The 12574-nt window shown below is 33.8% G+C and overlaps 1 protein-coding gene across 4 annotated transcripts in view; it reads left to right on the top strand.

Annotated features, from left to right (window-relative positions):
• The first annotated feature begins 2354 nt into the window (after window positions 1-2354).
• IntS3 (integrator complex subunit 3) overlaps window positions 2355-12574 on the top strand; it is a 254728-nt gene continuing 244508 nt past the window's right edge. For all 4 annotated transcript variants that reach the window (XM_089594307.1, XM_089594308.1, XM_014361175.2 and 1 more), the window contains exons 1-4: window positions 2355-2781; window positions 2867-3465; window positions 3546-4107; window positions 4186-4381. In XM_089594307.1, coding sequence (XP_089450433.1) covers window positions 2707-2781; window positions 2867-3465; window positions 3546-4107; window positions 4186-4381 — 1432 coding nt within the window. In that variant the 5' untranslated portion in view covers window positions 2355-2706. The remainder of the gene's footprint in view (window positions 2782-2866; window positions 3466-3545; window positions 4108-4185; window positions 4382-12574) is intronic.

Below are 12574 nucleotides of genomic sequence, written 5' to 3'. Positions count from 1 at the left end.
TGTATACAGTAGTAGTGTTGTATACATGATCGAAAAATTGGTTACGTAACCGATAATGCATGTTTAAAACAAACATTTTATGAACAGTATTTTTTATGATTGGATTTGAAGTTATTTACACATATGGATTGACTTACAACAGTAACAGCTTTTCAGCTTTTAAGATTAATCGACCTTCTTGCATCAACCCGTCGAAAAAGTTAGCGTGTAAAATTCTCTCCAACAAAGCTGAAAAAAATGCGCTGATAAAACTGTTGCAAAAAATGACCTGGCCAGGATTTGTGTGTATTGTATTGCACTAATCAATTTTTTCATGAAACTTTTCAACACAAAATTTTCAACACGAGGTAATGCACAATAAACTAATTATACTATATTCTCACTATTATAAAAAAAACATACTCATAATTTGGGCCTAAGAACTACGTTGAAAATATTTTTCTGCAGAAAATTTAAAAAAACTGAAAATTTTCAAATCAATCCACAATTATTGAAAGAGTTGGTTACGTTACACATAATTTTGGTTAAAACGTGCAAGAAAAAAATCGATTCCGACTGTCAATTTTTTTTTCCATGTTTTCATATATCATCTTTAAAAATAATTAAGAGTTGTCGTTTATTAGCCAGTACACTTATGTATAAATAATAAATATTTAAACATTTGTTAAAACGTTTTTCCATTTTCTTAACCGGAAATTTACAATTCTACAAAATAATACGGACGAGTTAAAATCTTTTTCCTCTCTACAGGATATTTAAAAGCATCGAGTATTGCCGGTTTCAAAAATTGCACCCGTGCAGCCAGCCAACGACGAGCAGAGATTATTTACAGGGCAATGCAAGGGAAAAAGTACTGTTTATTCATAATGGTTCCATAAATTTATATAAATTAAACTGGATCATGCTGAAATCTCAAGTTTTGATTTTTGAAAAACAAAATAATAGTTCTTGTACGCATTATAATTTATCGTATCAATGCATTTTCATATGATGTTGAGCATAGAGTATTAAAAATTCCGAAATACATCAAGCTGTGCATCTTTTAAAATTCTGTATAAATATTCCAGTTTTACCTGTTTAAAATTATTTTGATTTTTAGTTACTTTTCATGAGTTTATTTTATAAAAAGATACTTTTGTCCATTCAAACTTTATTTTATGTACAATTTTTAAAATAATATGTAGTCAATAAAAATAGTAAATGATCAAAAAAACAGATTTTCATCAAAAAAATTGCATATCAAGCTTATGCTTAATCGACAGGAAATTATTAAAATCATGAAAAAAATCCATATATAAAGGAAAAAACAGTTTCCATTATAAATTTTTTGTGGCTACTTTAAAAACGTGCGAGCTGGTCGTCTAAAAAATCTGTATAGGCATACAAGAAGCTTCAAACGATATTTCAGTGGATTGAGTGAGTTGGTGCTTCACCGTTGGATAAGCCGTGTTGCCGTGTGTGCACGTGTGCAGCAGCCACACTTACAAACACTCACATTATCTCTGGTTCTCTCTCTCCTTCGCTGCTACTGTCGGTGGAATAGTGGGGGACACTGCTGGGTGCAGGGGACTCGGTCGCTCTCTCTGTCTCACTTACTCTTACAAGTTAAGTACAAAATCTTCTTCGCAATTTTTTTTCTCGAAATTTTGTGCTTGTCTAAATAATACAAATAGACTAAATCGATAGGAAATTTTCTGCTCTATACGCTGTTATTTATATTTTTACTATAGCTCTTACCGTTACTGAGATATGAGCGAAATAAAATTTCAAATGCGATTTTGACATTGATCCACCACTTGAAAAAATTTTTATTTATTTTTATCGTAATATGCAGGTCAAATTACATAAAATATCAAAAACGCTTCCTTCTCCAACAACTTTCTAATTCAGAAGTTTCTCGGTTGGTCTATAACTCACCTGGGATTGGTCGAGTGGTTGTGTCGTCAAGAGGTAAGGGGACGGGGTACGACGTACGACTGGTACGAGTGTGAATTCTTCTCTTCTGCTTCTATGGACAAGTATAACACTATAACTGCCATTTATGGCTTATACTTTTTCGCTGATTGTCAACAGGAGCCGTACCATATAACTTTTTTTAGCTTCGCCGGCTTATGTTATAACATAGACCGATGTACAGAAAAATAGTTATATGGTACGGCCCCTGAAGCAGAAGAGTAGAATTCATACTCGAACCTCGAACTCGAACCCCGTCCTCTTACCTTATACCTCGTAACGCCACAGCAAGTATATGCATGATTAAAGAATGGAACAGATAAAATGGAACATAAATGAAATGATTGGAGCGAATTAACTGAACGAATAGTACAAACCGTATGATGATAATTGAACACGCCCTTATAGCTAAGGCTGATCTTGGTACAATATGCGTTTTGTCAAGCAATAGAGTCGCTTACTTATAAAAAAACTATCATTATTTCGTGATGGAAATTTTCAGGAAGCTAGTGTTGTTACTTTCCAGAAGATTTCTTTATAAAATTCATGAAGAAACTAGTAATTTGATATAAAAAAAGTAACCAAATTTTACTTGAAATCCCTAAAAATTAGTCTTACTCTAAAATTTAGTTGGCGTGCCTAAGATACATTTATCAATTCTAAACAAAAATTTTGATAAAATATGCTAATATATAAATAATAAGTATAATAATAGATTTATCTTACTAGTTAAGAAATTAACTAAGTGCAGAGATGGATCAGAACAAACCACAGACGATACGAATTTTTTTAAAAACCTGTATTGAAAACAAAGATGAACTAGAAGAGGTAATATTTCACGATACAAATTATAATAGACGAATCATAATGTGATCAAAAATAAATTTGTGTTATGATGCTCTTATTATTACAGAAGTTTGACCGCTGTTACAATGTGTTGCAAAATTTATGTATTGGATTATCTGAAAAGGATATTCATGATAATCTTAATAACGCCGTTTGTAAAGATAAAACTCATGAAGAAGTATGTTTGGGGCTTTTAACAAGTATTTTGACAAATCCTCAAGATGCTGTTAAGAATTATAGAGATTTAACTCTTGTCTCTCGTGATGGGTTAGCTGTTGTATTAAATTATCTTAATCAAATGGTTATAGAAAAATATTTAAGATTAAGTGAAATTGTCAGAGGTCAATTATTTTGGATTTTACGAGAAATGATAAGAACAAACATTTCCAACACTGATAATATTTGTTTAAGTCTATTAAGATATGCTGCAGGTGGTGACACATCTCAACGAAATTTGTTTCTTATAGATGCAATTTTAAATATTTTTCAAGAAAATAGATTGTGGTTGGATAAATTTCCGTTTCTTATAGCTTCAACAGTTTATACTTATCTTCGGTTGATAGAAGATCATAGTGCAGCTCAATTGGCTAGCTTGAGACAGAAAGAAGTCACTTTTACCGTTACATTATTACGAGAAAAAATAACTGAATGCCTGGTTATTGGCAGGTACACTTATTTGTATTTTCAAATTATTTATGTTTTAATTTAATAAATCGTTCAAGTTTCTTTACCAAAATATTTTTTAGAGATCTTGTACGCCTATTGCAAAATGTGGCAAGAATACCAGAGTTTGAACAGTTGTGGAAAGATATTCTATTGTATCCTAAGTCTTTATCTCCAAATTTTAGTGGAATACTGCAAGTTTTACAAATGCGAACATCTAGAAGATTTCTTCAGTTAAGGTTAACTCCTGACATGGAACGAAAACTTGTGTTCTTGACTAGTCAAGTACGTTTTGGTAACCACAAGCGTTACCAAGAATGGTTTCAAAGACAATATCTTGCTACACCAGAATCCCAGACATTAAGATGTGATTTGATTAGATTTATTGTTGGTGTTATACATCCTACAAATGAATTGCTTTGCTCTGATATAATACCTAGGTGGGCTGTAATTGGATGGCTCTTTACAACTTGTACACTACCTGTTGCAGCCAGCAATGCAAAATTAGCCTTATTTTATGATTGGTTATTTTTTGAACCAGATAAAGATAATATAATGAATATAGAACCTGCGATTTTAGTTATGCAGAATTCTATGAGGTCACACCCTGCTGTAACAGCAACTTTATTGGACTTCTTATGCAGAGTAATTGATTTACTATTTTTATTTTATAATATCGTTTTACCTTACACTTTTTTACATGCATATTATGTTGTGAACTAGATAATTCCAAATTTTTATCCATCTTTAGAAGAAAAAGTAAAAAATGGTATATTTTCTTCTCTTCGTCAAATATTAGAAAAACGAGTGCTTCCAAGTTTATGTCCTTTGTTTGATAGCCCAAAATTAGATCGGGAACTTCGAACTAAAATAAGAGAAACTTTCAAGGAATTTTGTTTTTCATCCTACAATGAAACAGGTGAGATAATTTATTGCTTACCCATATTTTTTGTGACAGTCCATAGTTAAGTAATATTTTACTAATTTCAAAAATTGTTTAATACTGGATAAGTACTTTTTAAAAGTCATCACTAAGGAGACTCTGAGGAGAGTATTTTTTTCTTTGAGTATTGTATTGTGTAATTACTACTCTTTCTCCAGACACTTTTATACATAATATATGTTATTCGCTACGTGTAACCGCCTGTGCTGCCGTCCTTGTGGTCACCCGTGAAAATGACTTAATGTATGTAAACAAATCCAAATCGTTTTGGTGAGATGGGAGAAAAACTATATAAATGAAATTAATTATTGTTCATTTATATACGAGCGATAAAATCGATGTAACCATAAGGAAGTTGTATATTTGACAAAAAAAGTAAAATTTGGCTCAATTAGATCTTATATTTAAAGTAAAAATTAAAATTTTTTGTTTTTAAGGTTGTGTGCTTTCAGTTCTACACCGAATGAGATGGACATTACCTTAAGGGGATTAGAGCAAAAAAGAAATTTCGTACGACAGTCTCGAAAAGATTATAATGTATTTGTTTTCATTATGTTTACAACATATTGAAATTTTAGGAACCGTAGTGTTACAGTTTTTGAGAAAAAAAATAGGAAAGGTAGGATCTTATACACAGGCTCTTATGAGAACGTCGTCACGATATTTACATTTTCTCCAATAACTTGGAAAATATTTTTACAAATCTTTTAAAAAAAAATTTGAAAAACAATTGGTTTGAAAAATACATCAATTGAAAGTTTGAACAAAATGCTGTTGGTATATCTATATACAGCAGACGGGAAATAAAACATTGTACTTAATTCCAGTTTTAAAGTATTATTTGTTTTTTCTCACCTATTAGTAATCTTCTGCCAAACGATACGGAATAACTGGCATGATTTATCAAGAATAATGATAAAAAACACTTATTTTTAGTTGAAGTAAACTTTTGAGGCTGACCGTAACGCTCTAACCCCCCTTAAGGGGGCTCCTACGACTACTGCTGAGGTCAAAGACAAACAAAAAATAAAGTTTTGTTTTTCAATAAACAAATGTGTCTGAAAATCATTGTGATATTTTTAATAACGTATGAAGTGGGAAAAATGATATTTGTGTGTGTAGTTTAACTTTGTACGAAAAATTTATTATTGTTTTGACCAGTCTAGTGCATACGAGCTCACTGAGAGAAACCTAGCGCGTGATCCGTCCTTAAGGTGGCGCGGTTGAGCTGCCGCTTGTTTGGAACGCACGGGACACCAGACTAGCGCGTCAGCTGCACCATTAGACTGGCTTGAGCGTTGAGCTGTTAGGCTAGCGCAAGTACTGCATCATACAGTGTACCATACGTTAAGCATGAGAATAAAATCGTATCTGTATTTATTCGTCAATCAAAATGCGATAAGTTTAAACGCAATATGACTCAGAAAACCACTTTGTTTCATTTTCCATTTTGAAAAACTTGTTCATTTTAATCAAAAATTTCAATTAAAATATTTTTTACAAATACTACCACTTTTATCATCAAAGAACAAATATTCCAACATACGGTGACTAATAACAAAAATAAAATTTTTTCCTTATTATTGTAGCCAGTATACTGTTTAAACAAACTTCACTATATCTCAAATCCCCTATCAACCCGGCAATACATACTAAACGATTTATGAATATAATTGATATAGGTGAAAGTTGTTAATTTTTTAAAATTAAACTTATTTCCGTTATTTCATTTAAATAAAGGCAAGAGAAGAATATCACTTAAATTATATTAATACAAATGTACCGTCTAATAAAAATAAGGTTATGTGAGTTAAAAAAAAAAGGTCATTTATCATGACACCACTTCATGAAGTCATCGGAATATGCTGTATATCTTTGAAAGAAGTGGTCCATCCTTCATTTAACGTACATCCGCAATAAATACTGAAGCATTATACGTTTCATGAAATAGTTATAAAAAGAGTAAGTATTTATATACGGGTTGCTGTACCATATACCAAGTGCTGTACCGTATGTTGGACTGGCTGACGGACTATATACACATTTGGTAGCTGCACTATGTAAAGTACGTAATGACGATCCACACTGGACGCTCAGTCGGCCCAAGTGGTGCAGTTGATGCGCCACTGATATAGTCAAGGGCTGCTTGGTTATTTCGCGCAACGGCTGTACTTGTGGAGCAGCAGACGCGCGAGTTCTTTCTCAGTGAGGGTACAGTGGTACACCACCTGTGTTGGTGTAGTATAGCGATGTAATATATAGGTATATGGTATACATATGTCGTGTTAGCATGCCTTTCTGCTATTACTCTACCTCTATAGTGTTTAGTATCTGTATGTCATTAACATCATTTAATTGATAAACTAGCAGCCCCCCCGTCTCGGCTTCGCCCGAGACTTACTAAATAAAACACCGTAGTGTGTTGACATGTAATGTGAAACATTTTTAGTTAGAAAATTTTACACATACTCCCAATACATCTCAGAACAAAAATCTTCTTATTAAAAACATATTTTTTCGGAATCCATATAGTTTATTTGGTCAAATAATAAGGTGTAAAAATTCAAAAAAATAATTATGCTGAAAAGTACCGTGCGTTCTTTATGCCATAAAATAATCGATGGCTATAAGAAGTTGTTGATTTAGTTTCTTCTGTGTAATTCACGAAAAGGGCTATTTTTTAAAGCTGTTAAGATTTTAAACCCCCAAAAAATTTATATTAAAAAAAAATTGTTTTTTCTCATATCTCACAATTTTATTACCAGAGCAACAAAGTCCTGGACCTTAAACCCAACATTTTTATTGCCACAAAAACACAAATACATTTTCTACTCATTAAAAAATCGAAAGTAGGATCTTTAAAGATTTCAGAGATTCCTGTGAGGGTACAATGAAAAGCTGATCTCTCACGTAATGGACTCTTAAGTTGACGATTTTGACGCTGCTGTTTCAATCTCGATAAATTTTCTGCGTCAGTTTCTTGACGCCTCAAATTGTATTCATTAGATACATTTGAGGTTTTCTTTCCAATATACCCTTTTGCGACTATTGGTATGCTTACGACTTTTATGACCCCTAAAGGCTATTTTCAGTCAACTTTGTTAATTTTAATACATTTGTTGGCAAGGTAGTTTGACGTCCGATGGCCCTAAAAAAGACCGGTGAGCTTCTTAAGTTAACTCTTTCTTGACTGCAGTTAACAGCAATTGTGACCTGGATACCTCAGGGTGATCTTCTCTGGCTTACTGTTGAAGACCCAGACTGATTGGGAAAAAAATTACAAAGTCCGAAGCTTTGGGGCTAGTTGTAGTGCTCTTTCCCAACGTCTCCCGGTATAACGTCGAAGACGTTAGTGTCTAAAGCACCTTTTTTATTTGCAGATTCAGTTGTTTTGGTGATCTTAGATGAGGAGATTGGTTAGTAATACTTGTCCAGTGGAGGCTGTCCCGTTGGCTAAAGTTTTTTTTCCTTTATAGCTGTTATAGGTTTGCCCAGCGCAGATCTTGGAGAGGATTAGTGATTCCTGGTTAAATGCTTAGAGTCGAGAGGGTAGTATAGAGTCGTCGGTCACCGGGTTTTCCAGCCTTGAGAAGAACAACTCCGCAGGTGACGTCTGCCAGTGAATAGCTGACTTGGTTTAATAGTGCCCGTCTTTAGTTAATATAGTCTTTTAGTCGACGAATCGCTTCCGGAAATGGTAATAAAAATGTATTTGTTGGCAAGGTAGTTTACACTTAGGTGGCCCCTAAAAAGAACCGATGAAATTGATGGTTAAGTAGGGAACGTAAATACTTATAATGGCCCTAAAAAGCGCCAGTGGTGAAACTTCCAGGCTATTCTTTATTATTATTCCTGATGATGAAGAGAGCTGGCTACGGGTTGCTTGATTCTTACCCTGGGAGTCTCGATGTTCAAAGACTGTGATGGAGGGAGGTACGCCGCTGACCAAAGAATTTCTCGTCTCGGGTCATTCCCCGGATAACCAACTGCTCAATCGCTCATCTTTAGACGGGAACATGTGGGTTAGCGCGTTGGGGACGCGACGACCAAGAAGAAAGCCGTTGTGGTTCCCGTGCCCCTCAGAGCTGTTTTTCCTTGCTTACATTTGTAGCCACAAATTCTCTAACTACAACAGGTGGGATGGTGGGACTGCCACACAACTCTGAAGAGTTGGTGCAGATTGTGCTCTGGCTAAATATGTCTCCTGGTATTCTGGCAGAGACGGCATCGGTTGGAAGTAATTTATTATTCTTTGATCACACTCATCGAGATTCAGGGTGAAGGAACACTTAGGTCCCTTCCCCCTTGGAGAAGAGTGTCGTCCGTAACCGGGATACCCAGCTGCAGGACTATCACCAGCATTCTCTGAAAAGCTTGATGAGCTGCCGAAGCTCGACTGTACAGCTATCGATACGCTCCGGCCTATTATAACCACACTTACTTAATTATGTTGCAGGTAGCTTCGATTTTATGTCGACGCCACCTAGCGGATTTTACTGAACTAAAGTGAAAAGCTGGCGTATTTTTGCAAAACTTTGAGCTCATTTATTGCTATTGTTATTAAATTTTTAAGACAAAAACTATACTAAAACCATCTAGGAAGTATCATAAATCAGTGTGCAAAATTTCAGCAAAATCGGTTCAGTAGTTTTCGCGGTTAGCGATTACAACGGTTTTAGCGACTTTGCTTTATAAATTAGTAAGACAATGGATGACGGTCCTTCTAATCCACCTAAAAAAAAAAGAATACTTCGCACATAGAGTCTCAAGAGGATGGAGGAAAGGCAATCTCAACTTTTTGAAAACTTGCGCGATTAGGTGAACAAGTACGTCTGCTACTCACGTGACTTCTTGACCTCCCGGACACTATTTATTTATTTCCATCACAAATATCTCGCTCAAATGGTCCTTTATCCACATTTTTTAATACAGCACATTACAGAAGGAGACTTCTTCTACAAAACGTATATATTCAGTCTGCTGGGACATTTAATTTAGGTTTATTATAAACGAAAACAAATTGTTTTTCACGCTGCCCCATAGGAACACGTGCTAATAGTTACAACTTTGAGCTCGGATTTCTCAAAATTTTGACCCATTCGAAATATAATTTAGACCTGCACCATTAAATTCAGTAGACTTTCATTTACAAGAAATAATATATCTCTGTTTGGGGACTTTCGTGAAGGAGCCCCCTTAAGGTGGTTCTTTTATGACTCCCGAGTCAAAGGTGCGACTATCCAGTTGATATTTATACATGCTGCTTAATTTTTAAAAGATTATTTGGTAATATTGTTTATTGAGGCAAATTAATTACTAATTCAAAAATTTTAGATAATATACGATATAAAAGTTCGTAGGAATGATTTATATCTTAAATTTTCGGTTAATCTTAAAATACCAGCAGTGGATGCTTGCCTATGCTTTCAACATAGAAAACGAAAATGTGTGCCTGTGTTCCTTTTAATATATTTTGCTTAAGTTCGTGAACACATGTATTTTGAGGTAGCAGTATGTTTGTAATTGCATAAGCTTTATTGTGTCAGTTTTTTACTTAATTATATTCAATAAATAAATAACTAGGCTCCAACTTCCAGTAAAAAAATGCTTAGTTGCCATAAGAGCCGATGTTTACAATTTAATTTTCATTTATCATTTTCTTGCATTTATATTTGTCAGCCTACTCTGAAATTTCGAGAGGTAGTGTATTGTAACTTAATAAACGATTCTTCAAGATTTCATACCATTCTGTTCTTAATCATTTCATGAAAGATTCACCTTAATCATGTAAGAAACACCAAGAAACGAGTCCCTGCATGTGCATACATACCTTTTTCACACTCTAACGGTAATCTTCATCTCAGTCAGTGTAGAACTAAAAGCATGCAACCCCAAATAAAGAGAGAAAATTTGATTTTGATCTTAGCTATAAGATGAATAAAATTATATTTTTTTCTATCAACCATACGCGTCCCTTTATAGTCAAATTAGTATTATGGCTCTAATATAAATTCATTATAATTAATTTATGAATAATTAAATGATTTTACTCCTATCCCTGCAATACGATTTGGCTTTATTATACATTTAGTCGTTTCCGCAGGTGTCCACAAGGGCAGCAGCACAGGTTGTTACGCGGATGTGATTGGCGCCCGAGCCCGATCGGAAAGCTTAGCTGGATATTAGGTCGTCCCTACTGTCGCTGCCGACTTACCCTACCTGCGGCCAAGTTAGGCTTAAGTAGGACCCTACAGGGGTCTTGTTTTTGGGCAAGCGTTGCGGGACCGGCGTGGTGAGGGATTAGAATCAATAACTCAATAACCCTTGCCAAAAATTTGTAAATAATGGCCCCAGGTTTTACGCTTAATTTGAAATCGATAACCGACATTGCCTGGTCAGTTAAATAAATTCTTTTTTTTTTTTTTTCAACTCAGCGGAGAAAAATTTACGAAGGTTCGGTCGTTTTTGAGAAGATGTATTCACTCGCTGAAAAAATCTAATGTTGTACTTTTACATGCTTGAAGTACGCATTCATTTTTTCATAATTTTTACCAGCCGAATGATCAAGAAAAAAATTTCCGAAATTGCATTATCTAACATTGGTTTTATGAGTAAGAGTGATTATCACCTTTGTTGCACAAATTTTGAGGCAAGAGATGTATTCATATTGAGGAAAAAGTTTAAATGGATAACTTAACTCCTAAGGTAGACTCTTGTATCAAAAAATATGCACCTTATCAGGCATTTGAAAAAAATATCTGTACAAACGTAAACAGTCACGAGCAAGTCCTATGCTAAGTGTATGAGAGAGAATCGAGCACTGTCTGCTGTCAGCTGGTCTTTTCACACGGAGCGAGACGTCTTTACAAAATTTCAAATGCTTCTAGAATTTGTTAAACTTGAAACCATGATCTGAAACTTGACACAGCCCTCATCAAAACCTCAAACTATAATGCTGTGCAAAAAAAAGTTTGTTCTTAGAAAATTTATGATACACTTTTGTTGACGAAAACTGAGTGTCCTTCTACTTATTTAAGGATAATTTTTATCGTGCAAACGACATGTTTTCAAGTTTTGTACACGAACTATCGGAAACCAGCTGTTTTAAAGTATGTACCGTAATTTTTTTATAACATTTAATGGTTTAACCTTTGAGCACTGACGAGTTAAACACAGTTAAGTGAACTGTGATGTAGTGAGCGGACGTTTTTATGTACGGTTAGTACAACTCACTTCAACGCGTTGTCTCATGTATACCCGCTTACGACCCCCTGAAAAAACGACCGGACCTCCTTAAGAGGTGGCCCAATTACTAACTCTGCTCAATCGGTAAACGCACAAAAATTGAAGTTGTGAAGGTGAGAGGAGCGAAGGGTGGGTAAGCTTTTAAAATAAAAACAGTTAAAAGTATATTTTATGCAAATATTTTTTATAGAAATCCACGTTATAGAACTAAGTTGGCGTATGAGCGCGCAAACAAATCTCGATACATATATTTTCTAAAAACACACATTAAAGAACTTATTTTCTGTACGAGTGCACAAAGAGAACTTGATACGCATATGTTTTTATAATACTCTCACCAATATTTTTTTTTGCAAATCGAAATAAACATTTAATTTAACACAAATACATTTATTGAAAAAGTATTTTCAGAACTTTGAACATAAAGTATCATTTAACTTCAGGTAACTTGTTTTAACATAAGGTATTTTGAAAAATTTCACTCGCAGAAGAGTCCACTGTCTAATAATTTTAAAAATAGACTGAAACCTAATGTAGAGGAAAGCCAAAGAGCGATGAAATAATTACACATTTCGAGTAAACAATTTACTACTCATAAGTCTACAGGGAATAGAAAAATGTATTAGCTTAAAGTACAACGTCGGTAAAAATTATGGCAATGTACTTATTACTTACGGTCCTAAAATAATATTTAACTGTATAAGGTGTAGTGTAAAAATTTTGAAAATTCAAAATATAGTTTTAATATATTTATTTTTATCAAAGTACATCGTAAAATAAAAAATATTTTTAAATTAAACGACAAAGAATGTTTTAATATAGAACAGTATTATTTATGCAATTTAGAATTAAATATCATTTAAATATATATTTCTAAACAGTCTGTAGTTAGCTCTAAAAATACCATGTCAAAATAAGTTCCAA

Source organism: Copidosoma floridanum, unplaced genomic scaffold, assembly GCF_036245765.1.
Source record: "Copidosoma floridanum isolate Cflo_tuat_1 unplaced genomic scaffold, Cflo_Japanese_pri ptg000021l, whole genome shotgun sequence".
NCBI classification, from domain to species: Eukaryota; Metazoa; Arthropoda; class Insecta; order Hymenoptera; family Encyrtidae; genus Copidosoma; species Copidosoma floridanum.
Note: the sequence above shows the minus strand (reverse complement) of the source record. Positions and strands in the feature narration are given on the sequence as shown.